This window comes from Bubalus bubalis, chromosome 12 (assembly GCF_019923935.1).
Source record: "Bubalus bubalis isolate 160015118507 breed Murrah chromosome 12, NDDB_SH_1, whole genome shotgun sequence".
In the NCBI taxonomy this organism is placed as follows: Eukaryota; Metazoa; Chordata; class Mammalia; order Artiodactyla; family Bovidae; genus Bubalus; species Bubalus bubalis.
The window spans coordinates 72,818,225-72,839,453 of NC_059168.1; the positions used below are offsets into that span (position 1 = coordinate 72,818,225).

General features: G+C 37.2%; 1 protein-coding gene across 2 annotated transcripts in view; it reads right to left on the reverse strand.

Moving 5' to 3' along the window:
* Positions 1 to 1,732: 1,732 nt before the first annotated feature.
* The window catches only part of HADHB (hydroxyacyl-CoA dehydrogenase trifunctional multienzyme complex subunit beta), a 31,300-nt gene continuing 11,803 nt past the window's right edge, over positions 1,733 to 21,229 (reverse strand). For both annotated transcript variants that reach the window (XM_006046224.4, XM_006046223.4), the window contains exons 5-16: positions 19,144 to 19,188; positions 16,973 to 17,072; positions 13,895 to 13,982; positions 12,570 to 12,757; positions 12,060 to 12,240; positions 11,399 to 11,520; positions 8,376 to 8,455; positions 8,251 to 8,298; positions 7,469 to 7,556; positions 7,075 to 7,149; positions 6,343 to 6,507; positions 1,733 to 2,169 (exon numbers count right to left, since the gene is read on the reverse strand). In XM_006046224.4, the coding sequence (XP_006046286.2) occupies positions 2,134 to 2,169; positions 6,343 to 6,507; positions 7,075 to 7,149; positions 7,469 to 7,556; positions 8,251 to 8,298; positions 8,376 to 8,455; positions 11,399 to 11,520; positions 12,060 to 12,240; positions 12,570 to 12,757; positions 13,895 to 13,982; positions 16,973 to 17,072; positions 19,144 to 19,188 (1,216 nt within the window). In that variant the 3' untranslated portion in view covers positions 1,733 to 2,133. The remainder of the gene's footprint in view (positions 2,170 to 6,342; positions 6,508 to 7,074; positions 7,150 to 7,468; positions 7,557 to 8,250; positions 8,299 to 8,375; positions 8,456 to 11,398; positions 11,521 to 12,059; positions 12,241 to 12,569; positions 12,758 to 13,894; positions 13,983 to 16,972; positions 17,073 to 19,143; positions 19,189 to 21,229) is intronic.

Genomic DNA, 21,229 nt, shown 5'->3' on the forward strand with positions numbered 1-21,229 from the left:
AGGAGTATACTTAGTTTTGCTTGTTTTTGAAATTTTGCTGTGGATGAACATTTTTTATTTATAATATTTTGCTATTAAAGAGCAATGCTGCTATCAACACTCTTGTACATGTCTCCTAATAACTCGTGTGCAAGTTTCTTCAGGAAATATACCTAAGAGCAGACATGCTGGACTATAAGCCATGTGTCATGTTCAAATGTACAAGATAATGCCAGACTGTTTTCCACAATGGTTGTAGCAATTTGCATTCTTACCAGCAGGTATAAAAAGTCCCTATTGTCCACATTCTCACTAACGCTTAGTGTTCTCAGTCCTGTGGTTTTTCTTGACGACTAATGAACATATGAGCATCTTTTTATGTTTATTCTCCATTTGTGTATAATTTTCTAAAAAAAAAATCTGTTAATATCTTTTGCCAGTTTTTACCATGCTATCTCTCTTCTTACTCATTTACAGGAATTCTGTATACATCCCAGATCCTTTGGAAAATATATCTATATCATACATATTTTGTAAGATATCTATCCTATGTATATGACAAAGATATAAAAGAGATATCTCTATCACATGTATAATATACCTTTGTAAAATATATATATATAGATATATATATGCACATTCTTTGTTAAGTTGTATCTGTATCTTCACCACATTTGTGGCTTGTCTTGCTACTCTATCATATAAAAGAACAAACGTTCTTATTTCAACTTAAGCCAACTTATACATCTTCTCTTTTATGGTAACACTTTTACTGTCTTGTTTAAAAAAAAGTACCCATCCCAATAGCAGTATTTTCCCTAAATTGAAAAAAGTTTTTTACCTTTTATATTTCACTTATCTAGAGTAAATACTTGTGATTTGTAAATACACTGATTTACAGCATTAAAAATTCAAGTTATGTAGAATTTACCAATGAAATCATGGGGAAATAATGCTGGGATCCTCAAATAACCTTTTAAGAGGTTAGCACTTGCTCCCTTGCCTAAACTGTCCCTGAACTAGAGAATGATTCTGATTGCCAGTAGCTTTCATACATCTAAACAACATTCACATAAATGGTTGCAGCTGAGACTTTGCTTCAAAGCACAAGTACACATGTTATTCAATGCAGTTTGGTTGTCAAAAAACTGAGGATTTTTAGTATGTGGACCAAATCTTTAAAATTTCTTTACACCTGGCAAACAGAAACATCTCCAAACAGTAATAAAATAAATTTACTTCAAATGGACAATGGGGAAAAAATGGTGTTATTCTAAAGCAGGACTTTATGTTCCTAGCGGCCTCATGGCGGACCAAAATGGTTAGAAGTTACAAATGAGCAGTCCAAGGCAAAATCTGTCTCTAAAACAAGAGAACCACCTCTTACCTCTAATAAAACAAGGCAAATGATTCTCAAACTTTTCTACTTTATTAAGGTTAACCAACATGGGCTTCCCTGTTGGCTCGGATGGTAAAGAATCTGCATGCAATGTAGGAGATGTGGGTTAGATCCCTGCATCAGGAAGATCCTCTGGAGAAGGGAATGGCAACCTACTCCAGTATTCTTGCCTGGAGAATTCCATGGACAGAGGAGCCTGGCAGGCTACAGTCCATGGGGACACAGAGTTGGACATGACTGAGCAACTAACACTTTTAACAAGGTATTTATACATCTAAACATTTACTGTAAATTTTCAGTGATGCTTAGATTCTGAATTATTTTCCCATAATTAAGTTAATTTAGGCACACCGGTTTTGTGTTTTATAGAAAACGTTTATCATTAGGTCACAAATAGGAATGAGTTATAATTTGCAAATGTTACAAAGGTGATCCCAAATCTCACCTAGTTTATTTCCAAAACTGCAGCCACTCATTCAGTCCTTAATGAAAATAGAGACCAAAAACAATTGCTTGAACTTATCACTGTGAGAAGATTCTGGTAACTAAGGAATCCCTGAAAGAGGAGTAAGCTGTGATTCTTGGAAAGCTCAGAACACCGGAAAGGCTTAATTGCAAAGTATTGAACAAAAGGCTACAAATTTTGCTTTCCTAAGAGGAGCTGGGAACTAGAGATGTCATTGAATAGTGCATTGAAATGGCATTGCCTAGGCCGAGTGCTGCACAGAAACTCCAGGTCACCTCTTCTGGATCTATTATTTTGGATAAGCTTCCACTATCATAGCATGGCCCTGTAAAAGAAAAAAGAAGTCCAATTAGAGCAATGAAAGGCAATGAATCCAGCCAGTATGCAGGCAGCAGAGAACCATGGGAAAAGTACAGGCTTTGGAACTCAATCCTGACTCTGCCATTCAAACACTGTGTGATCTTGGGAAAGTTATTAGCCACTCTGAACCTCAACTTCCTCTATAAAATGGGGCTCATGGTGCCCACATCAAAGTATTTTTGTGAGCATTAAATTAAGTGATAGCATACAATGTGTGTGTGTACATACACCACACACACACATACATGCATACACATGTGTATCAAAGTCTGCCTAGTAGAATCTGACTTCTAGTAGATGCTCCATAAGCGGTTGCTATTAAAATAAGCCACAGTGGCTTTTTTTAGCTATATAAAAATAAACACAACACAGTGAATTTGACAACAGTTTTCTTTCTTGTGAGAAAGATAAGAAAAATGGGGGCCTTTTATTTAAAAATGTAAAAAGATTACATTACTCACCAAATCCAGAAAGCTATCAAATAACAGGGTCAGGACTTGAAACCAGATGATTCCAAAGCCTGGTCTCTTCTTTACTACTCTATGCATGTGGAGATGATGAGCTGCAGTCCCACAACAGTCAAAAAGTAGAAAACCCCTTCCCACGTACTAGACACAGTACAATTACCTCCCTAGTTTAACCCTAGTATAGGAATGTATGATGTCACGAGTCTAAATCCTATCTGATAATCATAATCATTCTTTCTTCTGGACTGTTATCAATCCAGTTAACAGTTTAACTAATCTCCCTACTTCTAGATTCAATTCAATCCCCACAATATTTATTCAGTTCAGTTGCTCAGTCGTGTCTGACTCTTTGTGACCCCATGAATCACAGCACGCCAGGCCTCCCTGTCCATCACCAACTCCCGGAGTTCACTCAGACTCACATCCATCGAGTCAGTGATGCCATCCAGCCATCTCATCCTCTGTCGTCCCCTTCTCCTCCTGCCCCCAATCCCTCCCAGCATCAGAGTCTTTTCCAATGAGTCAACTCTTCACATGAGGTGGCCAAAGTACTGGAGTATTTATTAAGGAACTATTATTTATAAGGCACTGAGTTAAACACTGTGTGGGTACAAAGTTTTGCTACATGGTTTCTATCCTCAATCTAGTATACACTGTAGTTCAAAACAAACTGTTAAATACCCTTGATACAGGCACAAGCAAACAAAAGAACAGGGGTGGGAAGGTCTGACTGACTTGGGGCTGTCCTAGAAGGATACATAATAAGTTAGAATATTCCTTCTCCTGTTTTATTTAAGCTGTGTTATTTTCATGTTCCAAATCTATTATACTGTTCTACATCAGTGATTCCCAACTGCAGTGATTTTGCTCCCCACCCTCCCCAGAGGACATTTAGCAATGTCTGGAGATATTTTTGGTTGTCCCAACTGTGTGTATATGGTGAGACAGGGAGAGGGGATAATGAGGGGGGTTGTTTGCTACTGTTATCTAGTGGACAGAGACCATGCTAAACACACTACAACACACAGCACAATCCTGCCAGCCAAACAAAAAATTACCTAGCCCAAAGTGTTACTAGTGCCAAAGCTGAGAAATCCTGCTCTAGATCCAATGACGGATTCCTCCTCTGATCTAATCATGTCTATACAGCACTCACTTGGCTCTTGATGAAACAATGCCAAGTTGAATCTAGTGTCTAGAATGCATCATCTCCTTCCTCACTATACTTAAACTTCTAGAGGAAAGTAATAACATTGGATATTATTCTTTGTGCATTTGCAAACCATCTAGTATTAGGTTACTTGCCGGGAGCCGGTATATTGCATATTGAGTGCATACTGCATATTGCATATTGAGTGCAGCACTTTCCACAGCATCATCTTTCAGGATCTGGAATAGTTCAACTAGAATTCTGTCACTGCCGGGAGTCAGCGTGAGGCACTCCGCCCGTGGCAAAGGTCATGAGGAAGGAGGCTCGGCATACGCAAAGGCGGGATCGAGCCTCAGGAGTCCCCCTGGAAATTCTTGAGCGTCTACCCCCAAAACCAGAGTCTGCCTACTTTCTGCTTTGTGCTTTCACCTACACCTCTGACTTTACGGGGGGCTGTCCCCCACTACCTCTCTCTGAAAAAAGAGTTAGCTTACAGCTCCAGTTAATAATTCCTGGATGTGACAGTGTTTCAACCTACAAACTCCTTTGGAAATCCTCTAGCCTGCCTGAATAGGTTTTTCCGGCCACATGTGATTGTTCAGAGCCTCCCAACTGTGAGAGGCAGGAGATGTTCTAAACTGCCTAAACACAGATTCCTTTGAGTAGTTAAAAGATTGATTAGAAATTGTATTGGTGAAGGGTTTTTCACTTGTTGGGCCAATGTTTGCTGCTAAGTCTCCATACTCCTTACCTACTGTGTCCTTGGCAGTGTATTGATTGATATAATGGGTGTATAGAAATGTAAAATGCAGCTTTGTCCAATGCTTTTTTGGAGGCTGGTGCCTGACTTTGGAATAATCACCTTTAGAGAAAAATAAGTTTCTTAAAATGTTAACAGGCCTCTGGGCCAGAAGATGATGTCAATCACCTGAACTTTTGCATATGATAAGTTTGAAAGCCTGGCTTAGATTAGAACCAGGAACTGCTGTCCTTGCATGACTCCACCCCTTCCCCCATTATCCTCTACGCATAACTTAAGGTATAAAAACTACTTTGGAAAATAAAGTGCGGGCCTTGTTCACTGAAACTTGGTCTCCCCATGTCACTCTCTCTCCCAAATTCTGGCTGAGTCTCCATCTGGAGCGTGGAACCCGCCATGCTTGCTAATTATGCCTGGGCTTCTAAGATCCGACCGGGGAGGCCTCAGTGTCTCCTCTCCTTCGGGAGAACGGAAGGACGCCTGCGGCCTACATAAGTGGTGCAAACTTCTTGTCTTGAAGTTTTATTGGTTCCCGCGTAAACCAAGCTACTCAGCCCCTTTTCTCCACTGAATTTTCCTACTGAGCTATCCTCATTCTATTACTCTTTGTATCCTTAATTAAAGTGTAATTAAGCAGTTGTTTCCTGACCCTCGCCTACGCCGTCTCTCCTTCGAATACCCTGGATCAGCTGGGGCTAGTCCCCGGCAGTTACTAATCCTCTATGTGCTAGATTAAAAAATTAGGAAACAAACACTCAAAACCAAAGGACACTGACGTGTGGACTACGCACTATGCACAGCGTTGTGCACCAGGGATCTCCCCCGGTGAATCTTGGCATAGAAAGATAAGAAGGAGGGCTCCAGTCCTGACCAACCGTGGTTTTCCGTAAACGAAGGTACCCAGATTAGAAAATACTTCCAATCATGAAGTCTAGAAGATTCTAACCTAAAAATAACGGACCCCTTGCTTTTTCAAAGTCTCTGAGGAAAAGCTATAAATAAAGGCTTTTAAATGCAAGATGTTTATACTTTTACATATCTTATTCATCTTGGTCAGCAACAGACAGATTCTATTATCTGGTGAAAAATCAAATCTGTTTCCAGCAGGGTTAAAAAAAAAAAACCCAGATTACAGCCAGCCTTCCTTTGGATTGTAGTCCCACAGTGAAACGCTACAGGTAGGAAGTTTTGTGGGTGACACAAGTAAAACAGATAGAAAAAATCTGTAGAAAACAAAATTTTCCCTAGCAATAAGTTATCCAGAGGTAAATTAATTCTCCATTGTATAGTTTACTTCTCAAGAAAGACAGTTTTCCTCTTGGAGAGATTTTATAGATAAGGTCTCAAGGTGACTAAATAAATGAATAAAATTTTATTATTAAAGAAGAAAATATATGAAAGTGTGATTAATGATAGTGTCTAATGAGGAGATTATAAGTGATTCTAGTCTTATTTTCTACATACTTCTTGTATTTTCCATAATTTCCATAATGAGCACCTGTAACTTTTATAAACAAAACCTGTAAACATTATTTTAGGGGGAAAAAAATTTGGATTTAAATAGCTTTTTTCGTTCAAAGTACTCTCAGGATTGAAGTTGTACTCCCCGGCCCTCAAAAATGGGCTTTTTTTTCCAGTTGTGTGTCATCAGAAAAATCACTCTAAGACTGTTTCGAATTAAGATAAATCAAACATTCTTGAATGAGTTTGTTTCTAAGAAAATAACTTTCTGGAAGCTCCTATTAAGCTTCTGTGACCTACCTGCCCTCCAGCTGCACAGGCAGCTACTAGACCATACTGGCCTCCTTCCTTCCGTAACCTGTTGGCAGCTGCCATGACCAACCGACAGCCAGTGGCTCCAAACGGGTGCCCCAGAGACAGTGATCCACCCCAGTTGTTAAACTTCTCCAAAGGAGGCAATCCAACCTGGCTCCCACAAAAATAAACACAAATAAGAAGGTGAATTTACTTAAAAATCAGGCCAGGCTCTGAGTAACAGGAAGTAATAGCAATAGAAGGAAATAACTTTCTTAAAGACCCACCATATGCTATTTGACTACAAAAGAAATTCCAAATCAATTCTGAGAGCCAAGAGCCCTGTTTATTTTTCATCTGACATCAGAGTGGATAAACAAAAGACAATTTGAATTTTTGCTTTTATTTTTTCCAAAGACTTTCCAGGAGCTATTTTCCAACTAAGAAATAAATACATGAAATAACACACAAAAATTTTCCTAAGAAGCAGCAGCCTTCCTCTTCATATTTTTATTAGCAGGTATTAAAGCTCCAAATATTATAGTGCTTTGGAAATTCAAAGGTTTTTTTTGGTGGGGGGGGCCACACTGTGTGGCATACAGGATCTTAATTCCCTCACCAGGGATAGAACCCACATCCCATGCAGTGGAAGCATGGAGCCTTAACCACTGGACTACCAGGAAAATCCCTCAAGCATATCTTTTTTTTCCTCAAGCATATTTTTAACCAGAAACTTACCTTGGCTTTTCTACCCATGTAGTTTTGTGCAAACCAATCAGAATCCATGGCCTTCAAATTAGCCAAAATCTGACCCTAGAAAGGAAAATAACTCAATAAGGACCTTCTTGTAGTAAAATCCCTCAAGGCTTTCTTTTATGCATGAGTTTGTCTAACTTTAGAGCTAAGGAGATCTTTATATCAGTTTTCCGTGAATATTTTCTAAAGAAACAACCTGATACTTCTGAAGGGCCTTGAAGAAATAGCTTCAAAAGATATGTTTTTCAACACTGTGGGTGTAGCCCTGGATTTCCACCCAGTAGTGTTAAGTCAGTACTTCAAACATAAAGCTCTACTTGTTTCACACATGTTAAATGATTATAGTCCTTTGATATGTGTCTTTAAAGTGACTTACTGAGAAAGCTTCATGAAATTCAAAAACATCAATATCATTCATTGTTAATCCTGCCTTTTCCAGAACTTTTGGAGTAGCATACGTTGGTCTGAGAAGAAAAAATTTAGTGATACAATATTAAAACTTTCATTTTTAACTAAAGAACTCTTTCATATTCCCCAAACTGCATTTTACAGTTATTAGAAGGTCCTCTACTCATTCACTGATTCTACTGTACAAAGTGTTGTTGATACAACAGTAAACTGAACAGACATGGCCTCTGCCCTCTGCAGTTGATATTCTAGACTCAGAGAAAGAGATAATAAGCAAGTAGACAATAAAAGAGAAGGGCAAGTTAATAATGTGAAGAGCCAGAAGAACACAGAGGTCAAACGGCAGAGCATAAGGGGCATGGCTAGTTAAACGACATGATGGAGGCTAGTGAGGGTACAGCCTTGTGAGGAAGGGAGAGGAGTCTATCTAAACATTAGGAGGGTTTTATAAAAAGTTATTCTGATTGTGTTGCAGAGTAAGTAGCAGTATAAAAAAATGCTTATGACATCTTAATGTAAAAAAGGATATAAAGTTGTATATATATGATAACTGTAGTAGAAAAGCATAGGAAAAAGTAGAAAAGTAGTAAAACTATAAAACGATCACACAACATAAAGGATTATTATTTTAAAAACCCAACTTACAAAATAATTATGAACTCAGTGCTTTATATACTTTTAAAATCTATGTAATAAACATGGGTAACCAATATTTTCTAGACTAATCCAAGAATATACATTGCTACCTACCCAAGTAAAAGCTGATCTTTTGGATCCTGGGACACGTACATGAAATCCCTAGGTAAAAAACAGAAGGGTGAGCTCTGTACTAAAGTAAAGAAACCAGAGGAAACTTACTTGAATACTTACTTTACCTCAGATATGCCTTCGGCTTATAACCCATGGCCAGAGCTTTTTCCTCTGCCATAATCAGCACTGCAGACGCACCATCGGTCTGAAATGTTAATTGGAACAAAAATGTTAAATAACTGCAGCCTACCTGGTGCTCTTTCTTCAGCCATCTTCTATGCTCTGTGCCTAAATTTACCAACACATCACACTTACAGAGTGACTCTCTATAACAAAATCTTTCCATTTTATCCATCATTAAGTCACAATTTGACACACACACACTGACCCATTTCGGGCAGATGAGGGTAGAAAAGTCTATTCAAAAAGTATCATAATTATCAAAATGAATGATGAGAATTGGTAACTCAATATGTATTCATAATAAACTAGAAGTTTTTTGCTTTTGGCACAGAATACGAGGGATTTTGTGAATTAATCCTCCCCCAAATCTCTTCTTTACTGATTTATTTTTATATTTTCTGGATTGCTTCTCAGCTGTTTCTTGCCTGTGTCTTGTACATGATTTTCTTCAATTTAAAGACTCTATAACAAGCAAACCAAGAAGAAGAAGTGGAGGACAAATTAGTACTACTCACAAAAGGCCTTTACTACTGTTTCAAAAGAAAAAGCTCAAAAAAAAAAAAAAAAAAAAAAAAAACACAAAAACCCACAAAAATTCCAAAGAAAAAGAAACTACTCTCTAGAATTGACAAAATTAAAATAATCTCTACCGTAATTTCAGACCATATTTTTTTAACTCAGTAACTCTGAAGAGGCTATGCAGCCACTACTAATAAGGTGGCCATAAAGTCTGGAAACACAGGTGACTATACATAATAACATCATATTACTATATTCAACGTGCAATTGTGAAAAACTGCAATGAATACGGTGCATTAACAGCATCTCTGAAAACCCATGTATCTGTGATGTATTACCTCTAATGACTTGTGTTTCTGATTTTGATGAATAAACCTGAACCTTTTGCACACCTCACAAGTATTCAAGGGGGTTCAGATCTGCCAAGAGTGTAACCGATGCCATATGAACCTATCATCCAATTTGGTTTTAGAAATAACCACCTAACCAGTCCTTCACTGCTCAGGCTTTACCAGGTGGTACAACATCCTGTTAAAATCACCTCAGGTATCCTTTCCTAAGCTCAAGAGCAGGCATTAAATTGTCATTTATCAAGGTCAAATATGTCAAACATTTGCCTGTGTTTCTTTCTAGACTGTATGTCTGGGTAGGAGAATGATACTGTAAAAAGAAACACTGACCAGATGAACTATATCCTGAAGACTGCACCCAAGGTAGTAGGAGGGAAATCACATCTCACAAGCAGAAGCAGAATCAAGAGGGACATTTAATAGAGGAGGAAAGAAAAAAAAACCCAAGCAAGGACATGAAGCTACCTGCATACAAGTAAAATAACAACCAAAAATGAGAGTAGATTTACTCCATGATGCTTATAGGAAAGTAATTTGGGGGTCAACATAAAACATAATTTTCTAACAATCAGAACTAGAAAAAGTATCTTGTCATTCTCTCTGCCTACTTTTCAAGTCTTATGTTGCTCAGTTGCTAAGTTGTATCTGACTCTCTGTGACCCCATGGACTGCAGCATGCCAGGTTTCCCTGTCCTCCAAGTCGTAGAAGACTCCCTAAATTCATATCCTGTGTTCCAACCAGGCTTTTCTCCAAAGAGGCCCTTTGCTCTCCTACCTCCCAAAGTTGCATTTGCCATTCCCTTTGCCTAGAAAGCCTTTTATATACTTCTTGAATTGGCTTGTACCCTTCCTTCAAGATTCACTGATCAAGTATTACCTCCTCTAAGAAGACTCTCTTACTCACCCAACTGTGTATCTTCTCCAAGAGTCAATGCTTACAGTCATCACAGAACTTTCTCACTACAATTAACTATTCTTTTTACCTCCAGTGCCCAGCACAGGCAGGCAAAATTTTTTGACTGCTGAAGTGACTGAAGAGAACAGCTTTTTTTTTTTTTTGAAAACAGTGTTTTTGTATTAGAATGGTGACTGGATCAGGTGACTTTTATGGTTTTAAAAACGGATTCTGTTTTAATAGTGTTTGTAATAGGTAAGTATACTCTATTCATTTTTGGCTGTGTTGGGTCTTTGTTGCTGCGTGAGGGCTTTCTCTAGTTGTGGCAAGTGGGGGCTACTCCCTAGCTGTGGTGGGCAGGCTTCTCATTGTGGTGGCTCTCTTTGTTGTGGAGCACAGGCTCTAGGCATGTGGGCTGTGGCCAACAGTAGCTGTGGCAGGTGGGCTCATGAAAAGTTGTTGCTGAACCACAAAAAGATGCCGGGATTCTTGGCCTCCAGAGGAGAAGAATTCAATCCGGGGCCAGAGACGAGGCTTGATCGCTCAGAGCTTTTGTGTACTAAAGTTTTATTAAAATATAAAGGAGATAGAGAAAGCTAGAAGGGGGCAGAAAGTGTTAGTGTTAGCAATGTAGTTATATACTCTCCAATTAGTCGTTACAAGGAATCAAAAGAATGTCTGGAGGTTGTAAAGACCTCAGCAGACCTACTCCCATAATTTACATTTTAAGATAACAGGATTAGCTAGAAGGTTTAATCCAGAGACTGTCCTCAGGCAGGATACATTATTGTTATATAATCCTAAGGAATGTAGAGGAAAAAAAAGAAAGTTTGTCTTTTCTTCCTCCTTGAGAATTCCAGACCCCTCTCTCCTTGGGGACCCCTAGACTTATCAACCTGCCTAGGAAATGACTCTCTCACTCAGTAGTTGCGGCTGGTGGGCTCTAGAGCTCTGGCTCAATAGTTGTGGTGCATAAGTTTAGTTACTCCACAGCCTATGGAATCTTCCCAGACCACAGATTGAACCTGTGTCCCCTGCATTGGCAGGTGGATTCTTATCCACATCGCCACCAGGGAAGTCTGAGTAAGTATGTTTTTAAGTCTCTATTCGTAATACACACAAGTACATATATTTTAGGCTTTCCTATTGAGAATACACAAATATAAAAGATCAAGTAAACACATATAGCACACATAGTTACCAGGAAAGAAGAATTTGCAGCTGTCACTGTGCCATAGGGCTTGATGAATGCAGGTTTTAGTTTGGCCATCTGATCCAGAGAGGAAGGACGAATCCCATTATCTTGTATAACTGTATCTCTTCCTATAAAAATATGGAATTTTTAACTCTAAGCTCAATAAGCATTATATATCTTCTACAGAGAAATATGCTTTAAAATTACAAGAACAAATAAAATGTAAACCATAACTATTCACTAAAAAGAAGGCTCTTTATAGTTATCAAGATGTTACCAAATATGAAAGCAAACTCTTAAGACATTTGGGAAATAATCTAAATGATTTAACATTAAAAAGGATAACTTATTTTCTTAAGATATTCATTTACTTTTGGCTCTTCTTTACAGAAGACTTATAAATACAGAACTTTAAAAACAGGCATGCACATAAGAACTAAAATATATCTGCCAGACCTAAAGGAGACTTATAAAACATCTCTTTAAAATGCTTACGTATGTTACAACAAAAATTGAAACCTGAGTCAATATTTAAGAATAAAAGCTGAGTATTTTGGAAATATTCATTGAAAATCACTTAGGGTTTTTGGAGTTTTAGAAGAAATTCAGAACTCTCTAACAATATCAAGAGGCATTTCCCTTTACAAAGCTGAGCGAGCTGTTTTACCTGGTACTTTGAAGGGCACAACATCAGAAAGGAGTCCTTCATCCTGTGCCTTTTTGGCCAGGCTGTGAGAGCGCAGTGCGTATTCATCCTGCTCCTCCCGAGAAATAGCAAAGGCAGCAGCCAGTCGGTCTGCAGAGTGGCCCATGGTCTCACTGGTGGAGAACTCAGTCACTGCAGGAAGCTGGGAAAGGAGATGTTCGGGACCAGGTACACTGTTAACAGGTGCTATACCACACCTAGGGCTATCTGGGAAAGTTAAAGTCTACGATCAATCAGGATTAGGACAAGGGAAGTTCTTTGTCCGCAAGGCATCTCTAAAAAAGGGGCTTCCAAATTCAAATCTTCTGCTATTTTTTTCTCTGTCTTGACCTAATAATTAACCTTTCCTTGTAACTAACAGAATTCACAGCTATAGAACATAACTGAACCCATGCCATCTTATCTAACTAAATCTCTGCAGTGGGATGCTTTGGCAACATAAGTCTTTATGTTAGCATTCACAAGTCTTACCTCTGGCGATAGGAAATTCAATCTGAATTTAGAGATTACAGAGAGTCGCTGAGCCAGAGTCTTGGCCTTATTGAGATCCAGCATCATTTTCCTCATTTTCCTTGAATGGCGAATAGGGATGTCAGACATCAACTCTACACCACCTGCCACGACCACATCACATTGGCTGGAAGCGATCAGGCCGACAGCTACAGGGCACAGGCACAGGTCATATGCACATGAGCATCTTTTGCATAAACTAACAGACCTCTGGTAATTTAAGCTTCTTTTTTTTTCTTAAATTTAGGCTTGACTTAAAAATTGTACAATAGTTATTAGCACTGTACAACATGTGTAATTCAGGTTTTTATCTTTTCAGAGGGATTAGGATAATTTTTTTGACTGACTCAAAATATATTCAGTGCACTAGAGAAAAACAAGTTTCATTCAGGCTACAGGGACATCAACTTTTGGAAGTATCCACTGGACCAATTCTCAAACAAATCATATTCTAAAGCAGAACATGTGGCATATTTCACATGTTTCCAGCTTCAGTTTTGGTAACAACTCTTCTTCCTATAATTTCAGTTTCTACTACAAGCTAGATAAAGTATGGCTTTTAGATGTAAGGCAGCCCCCTGCCCTCTGCCCTTTGGCCACTGGCAAGTACTATGTTGCTCTAACTGGAAGCAGTCACATGCTGTGCAGAGTGGAGAATGCCCCCATTTCTGCCTCCAGCTTATTCCCTGCCACCTTTATGGTGGACTGGCCAGTTGGCCTTGATGTCACTAAGAGAGCACATGATCACTGTATCTTTCAGGTTTCCTGTCTTTTCACAGTAAGGGCTGGTGTTACAAAATGTTCCACAGATTTGCTAAGTTTGTTGTGAGAATTTGTAAATAATTATAAAAAGGCCAAGATGTGGGGGAAAAGTAGAGCAAAGAGCTGTACCATCCAAGCCAGTGATTTATCGCTATGATGATGGTGGAGGGAGGGCCACCATCTTCATGGGGGAGTATCATGCTAGAATCACCTAATCTTAAAACCTAGCAGGTGATAAACTCCTCCTGCCTCGAATCCAGAAGCACCCCCTGCAGTTAATAATACCTGTGACAGCCAGCCACACTACTGATGGAGACACGACACAAATGGTTGTGGTCCTCAGGTATGGAGGGCAAGAAAAAGGTGGAGAACTACTGTCAAAAATAAAAAATGTAAATGCTACCCTATTTTCTGAAACACACAAATTCAGAGATCATTTATTTCTGTTAAGAATAACGTTTAATGATCATAGAAAACACAAAGGAGAACCAACATGTACCTTCTGCTGTCAAAAACAAACATACCTGTGGTCATGGCTTGGTTGGAAGAGATGCAAGCCATGGTGACAGTGTGAGCAGGAGTCTTGTCAGAGAAGCCGGCTCCGAGGGCAGCCTTCAGGAAATACAGTGAATGCAATGATCACTTATAAAGGAAGTGCAATATGTGAGTGAGTACTTCACTGTGAGCAATGCTGTGAGCAGTACTTCACTGTATGGTAAATCAGGAAAGGAGCTAACATCTCACAGAGGAATATTTAAAATACAACTAAGCCCATCATAGAAATGGTTTACAAATTTTTTATCTATCCATTAATCAATAAGCACTGCCAAATTCCTTGCAGTGATTTTCTAGTGTGGTATACAAACCTACAGTCCTCTGGCAGTTCACCTCCTCTCTTAGCAATGCTTTCCCCAGCACTTCTAAGAACATTAATATATAATTTGATTTTAACTCGTTTAAATTTTCAAATAGACCTAAAGTAAACCTGCTACATATGGTTGGTGGAATGATGAAATATATCATGGGGTGAGATTCTCATGACCTGTGTTCCTGCAGTTATAAGGCTTAGAAGTAAAGCAAAGTTTTCAGACATGAAAATAATTTCTAAAGAACTGACCATTCATCAACAGATTCCCACACAGGTCCCTGGCTTGCTCTACGTTCGTCTCTGCTTTCACTGACTGCCTGATATTTCAGACAGTGCACTGTCAATCCAAAGCAAAGCCGAGTTGGAAAACATGCCAAGTATCCAAGAGTTCAAGTGAATGAAAAAATTTTGGAAAACTGCTTTGGCTACAAGTGAGTCTCTGAAAAATAAGGACTGGACAAGTTAACAACTGGAAAAAAGGAAACTGGTCAGGAAGATGACATAAGAGGTGTTTCAAAAGAGAATTAATTTGAAGGACCTTGAGAAAAACTGAGGCCCTCCATTAATCTTGCAAAAATGGAAAAAGGATGTCTATTATTTTATTATGCTATTTATTGAGTTAATTACACTGCCAAAAAAAACAATGAACACCTGATTCTATTTTTGTTCATGTAAAGAACTGATGCATAGATACAAAAATAAAATATTCAATATTTATTTTTATAATATTAAAGTTTCACTTTAAAAACAAAGCTCTCAACACCTCGTGTCCCCGACCACCACCACTTACTATGAAATTCTGGTTCCTATTGAGGGAATTAATTTTTTCTGAAACTATTTAACAATCCTCAGAATACAAGATTTCCCATCATTTGGTAAAATTAACATGCTTCCAAAGCCGAAATTAGAGGGTTCAGTTTCTTAACTGATTTTCAGCTTTATACTTCACTTTGCTGAAAAGTACCTATTGGCAACTGCACATCAGCCTCTTGATGTAAACCAACCCAAAAGGAAGAGAAAGGCAAGTCTCCACTGGGAAGGGGAGAAGAGTTCCCCAGTGAGGCAAGGGTAAAGGGCACTCAGGTCATAATGGCCTGATCCTCATGCAATCCGTTCTAGCAAGTGTCACACCCTTGGCCCCAAGTGACTCTCAGGACTGAAGGAACTTTAAATAGAAGTGGTTGCTGGTGAACCTTGTCTCCGTGCTTCTATTTAAAGTCTGAATAGATCTCAAGGCAAGCTTAGGCTCTAGATGGTACAATGAAGGGAAAGGAGGAACATGTCTCTTAGGTAAATTGGAGAACAGGGAAATAAGCTGAGGCTTTCATTAAAGTCAGGTTCATGGGAACTCAGCATCAGAAGCCTTTCAGGATTTTATTATTACACTTGCTGGAAGTCACAGCAGCCTTCAGGTTGCAAAACAACTTTAAAAAGACATTCTTATATTCCCTGAATTCAGCCTTCAGTATTATTAGTACAGGGCCAGGAGAGGGATCTACCACATGTCAATCAATAGCTGAGATTTGCACATGGATATAAAATTTCCAGAAAAAAAATTTAGAAAAAAATAAGGCTAGATATATATGTCTAGATATATCAAGAATAGATATATAGAGAAAATTGAAACAGATTCAACATTTACTTTTAAGTGCTCTTTTAAGAGTCACTTTGGTTTTTTTCCTAGTATATAAGAATTGAAAATGTATTATGAATAATTTGATATATTCATGAAATTGTCATGTTTGATACATTCAGAAGTGTGAAGATCAAGAAAACTCCAAAAAATTAGGAGCTGGGGGAAAAAACCTCTTCCTATTCTTAATTCTTTCCTGCCTCCCTTACAATATACAACAGTTGATTATTGTAGACTTGAGTAACACCAGGCCTTCAACAGTTTGAACATTTACTTTTGCACATTTACTGATGAGTAAAAAGGTGGGACAAAACACATATTTCCAGTCCTACTCCTTTTCCTTTCTCTTGGCTGACAGTGGTGAAAGTTACGGCCCTTCCAACTATACTGAACACAATAGTATGGCAAGCACAAACTAGAAATACAGAAAATGCTCAGCACACTGAAATATGCTTTGGAGCCAACTTTATCCAAATAGCCACTTGCGAATGGAAACAAAGCTCAGAAAACATTTTTGGAGTCTTCATTACAAAATGACTGTGGGACATGCCGCAGAAGTGCCAAGGCCTCTCATTATTTCAGTTGCTCAATAAACAGTACATGGAGCTCTGCCAACTGGGGTAAAGGTAAACAAACTTCTATGAACTAGTTAAGAAAAAAAAAATGCCCTATGTGTCCACTAGTCAAAGGGAACAAATGAATAAGCACAACTCCCTCCAACAAAAACCATGGGTATGAAATAAGTTCTCTGTAAAATGGAAATTTTAAGTTGATTGGAGGTCACTATATCTCACATTACAAAAAGTCACATCAGCCATGCTTTGCCCAAATCTCTGTTTTCCTAAAAGAAACACAAACATATCCAAAACCAGCTCAAATAATTGATTTGATTTATAATATAGCATAAATATATACTAGTAAAGTGTACATCATCTGATTTATAATTTTTTAAAATATAAAATAATTCAAATAGTAAAATCACATTTTAAATTAAATATAACTTTAGTGAATTTTAATAGCTTTTAAAGAGTAAATTCCATTAACTAAAATTCAAATTGATTCTCCTATCAATCTCTTCAAACAACATAAAGTTTGACTCACCTCTCTAGCCACGTTGCTTGTTTTCACTTCCTGTATAACTGTGCCAAAGATGATATAATCAACAACATCCTTTGGGACACTGGTCCGATGCAACAAACCCCTGCAAGCAGAAGTTAAAAGCAAAGAAACATTTCATACATTCAAGACAGTGCAACAGATCATCACATAAAACATTACACTTAACTCTGGTTAAAAGGTTAACTTTGAATTAAAAAAAGTAGAGACTATCTTTTCCTTAATTTGACAAGCATGTGGCACAGTATCAAATAAAGACTTATTTAAAAAGTCAACTTTTGCTGTGGCGGATTCGTTTTGATGTTTGGCAAAACTAATACAGTGTTTCAGGTTTAAAAATAAAATAAAATTTAAAAAAAAATTAAAAAAAAACATTAGAATACATAATAAAAGTAGAAATGACAAAAATCCTAAGTATCACCAAGAATAACACAAATATCTATTAACTTCATTAAACAATGTTATGTTTAAACTAACTTGTAAAAAAAAATAAAAAATAAAAAAAAATAATAAAAAGTCAACTTTTGATGCTCAATTGGCAGTAAGAAGTTAAATAGAAAGAATCATCAATAATTTAGAATATAATCTATAAAAATTTTGAATCACTCTGTTGTACCTGAAACTAATACTGTAAATCAACAATATTCCAATAAAAAGTGAAAGAAAAAAATAATTTGGAATAGGATAAAACAGATACATAAACCAAAATTTTCAGTCAAAAAGAAAAGAGAAACTAGAAAATTAAAGAGATGAAGTAAAATCCCAAATATGTTAAATTTAAATTTGAAATATCAATATAAACACATCATTTTTTTGAAAAGGAAAGCTGCTCTTTATATAAAAATACCAACCAATAAATATAGGAGGAATAAAAGAATAAGTAAAGTCGAAATTGTATAATCTCTAACGTAATAACTAATCCAGGCAAAAATTATCAATGAATGCTAAAGTCACTTGGTCAAAGGTTGCTGGGGAATATGGTGTTAAGATATCACCTTACAGATGACTTACTAATTGCAAAAGAAAAAAAATGCAAGTTTATCACCAAAAGATCTGGTGGTTTGACCACTCTGACCGAAGGGTTCGATTTAACATTACACATCATGTGCCTCTTGACATGATGCAATAGCCATGTGCTTTACCTATGAAGCATTCTTACCAAAAAATGTTTAACCTGAATCTAATCAAGCTTAGAGATTAACTTTCAGTTTACAGGAAATTCACCGAGGAAAGTTAAATATTACTACAAAGATACATCCAGAATGTGGGACATTCTACAAACAGCTGGCCTGGACCTTTCAAAAAGCCACTATCATGGGGGGTGGAGTGGGGGGATGTCCTAAATTAAAAGAGACTAAAGATATACATTCATTTGCATAATAATACGAATTCTGACCAGATCCTGGTCTGGGAAAAAAAAAATTAGAGCAGGAGACCTGGATTCAATCCCTGGGTCGAGAAGATCCCCTGGAGGAGGGCATGGCAACCCACTCGAGTATTCTTGCCTGGAGAACCCCCATGGACAGAGGGTCCTGATGGGCTACAGTCCATGGGGTCTCAAAGAGTTGGACATGACTGAGCAACTAAGCACAGCACCATTGGCAAAATGATAACAATTACTAAAGCTAAAATGAGGAATCTTCAAGTCTCATTCTAGGCTTCTTTCTAGATAAATACACACCTCCACCCCCACCCCACCAGGGATACAAAATTCTGAGGATGCTCATGTCCATTAGGTAAAAATGGCATAGTACAGTTGGTCTTCTGTATACACAGGTTCTGCATCTGTATTTGCATAATCTGTTCAGTTATCCTCATATAGTAATGAAGTTTCTGAGGTAACCATCAAATATACGTATTGGTTTTTAGCCTGATCAATCTAGTCCTACACTATAATCTGCAGCTAGCTACAGTACATTAAGGAATACTATCATGCCAAGAGATCGTCAAGCCTGCAAAATAAAGATCAATGACATTCACCACCTGCTTGAATTTGTGCAGCACACATGGCTAAAATGAAGACTATGTGAATCTTATTAAATCTACTAAGTGTTTTTTCTCACCACATAAAGTTAACATATCTTAGCTATAGGAATTCTATTAGACATGCTATTTCAAATGTAAATAAGATCTAAAATGCAACTGCATTTACTTACGAAAGTGCTGCTCTAGCCAAATCATGTGGCATCAGGTCTTTATATCTGGAGGAAGAAAATAAATAATTTAACCAAAAGCCTAGAGCTTTAATAAAAAATGTTTTTCATTCTATTTGAAATATCTAAAGAAATAAGCTAACCATAAGCTGCTATTAATATAAAAGCACTTAACATCATTCCAAAGTAACAGTGTGACTTTGCTATTTGTCATCCTTAAAACTCTGACAAGTCTTGACTCCTTTTAAGCTAAAAACTGAACAAAAATCCTGCCCACTGTCTTACTGTTCAGCATGACATTGGCAAATATTCTTTAAAACTAAACCCCACTGTTTTAAGTTCCCTTTTATTTTTAAAAAATTCTTTAGTTATTTTGTGATGTCTAAAGGGACATGAGGGATATATTAGGACTTTTAAAGAAAACTTTGTTTTGAAGTTATCTGAGGTTTTACAAAGAATTGGAAAGACAGAACAGAGTTCCTCCATACCCTTCACCCGGCTTCCTCTAATGCTAATCTTATGTAAACATGATGCACTTGTCAAAACTAAGAAATTAACACCAGCACAATAACACCAGCACAATACTACTTGCTAAGCTTGATCTGACCGCATCAGTTTTACCACTAATTCCCTATTACTGGTCTGTTCCAGGTTCCAATCCATGCATTTACTTGTCATGCTTCCTTAATCTCCTCCAGTGTGTGACAGTTTCTCAGTCTTTCCTTATCCTCCTTGACCCTGACACTCGGAAGACTGGGGTTATGGACACCAGGGAAGAGTATCACAGAGGTAAAATACCCTCAGCTTCTTATCAGAGTGAACTTGATAGCAACATGACTTCTTTCTAGTGATATTAACTTGATCACTTAGTTGAAGCAGTGTCTGCCAGTTTTCTTCATTATTTTTCCCTTTCTGAACTCAATTTATTAGAAGAAAGTCACTTCTGGCCCTTACTCAAGGGAAGAATTAAGTTCCACTTCCTAGTGGAAAAAGTAACAAAGAATTTGTGGACACATGTTAAAATCCTCACAGTAGTTAATAAATATTTCGAGGGAGAGAATTGAGGCTATGCCAATATCTTGTTCCTTCTTAACCTTTCTCACCCACAAATTTTAGCATTCATTCCTAGATCCTGGTTGCAGCAGCTATTCCTGTAATGATTTATCTATTTTCCTCATTCCTTCTTTATTTATTAATTGAAACTCAAGAAAGACTTGTCTTTTCTCTTTTATTTCTTTATTCAATCATTTATTTATATCAGATTGGATTCATAGATATCTCATGTTTTGAGTTATAGTATAATATTATACTATTATAATTTATTTTATTAATCAAATTTTCCTAATTTTTGTCATTGGAAGTTATTTTAGGTTGGCCCTGTGTTTTTTTGGCATGCCCCTTTTTCTAAGCATTTCTTTACTTCCTGGAACTATGAAATGTTCCAGATGCATCTGGATTAAATAAGAATATTTATTCTTTAAATTCCTGAAAATTAAAACCTGAAAATTCAGAAATGTTTTTGTTTTTACTGTGAACAACTAGAAGAACCATCAGTGATTTTAAAAATCTTTTATAAGGAAAACCAGTTCCCTACAATTTAGAGCAGAGTAACTTGGGCAAAAGTGTATCAATTTTAAAATGCCTAAACCACAATTATCTATCATTTTACACTTTTTCTTCTCATGCTCCTATAACTCCCTCTCGGCCAGGATGCTGAAAGATTCCCACATGCCATGGCTGGAGTATATTCCTAACAGTGCTTCCAAAATACTTCCAAAAGACCTATAGGTCTTTCAAGTGACACAAGTTGAAAGCAAAGCTTCTTCAAATTAAACAGAAAAAGATCTTTTTCCATCTAGAAAATTATTTTCTATTTTAGAAGACTTATTTGTTACCTCGATCATAAGATTAATAATATGATTTAACTATTTGTCTTCTTTATAAATTCTCTTTGTATTATTTTTAGTCATTTTTGTTTTGCACATGAATAGTACCTTAAAATTTTTATTCCTTCTTCTCTATTAACTATATTTGCCTACCATTACTCAACATTCTTCTCTGTTCTACTCATGAACTTTATCTTCTTCCT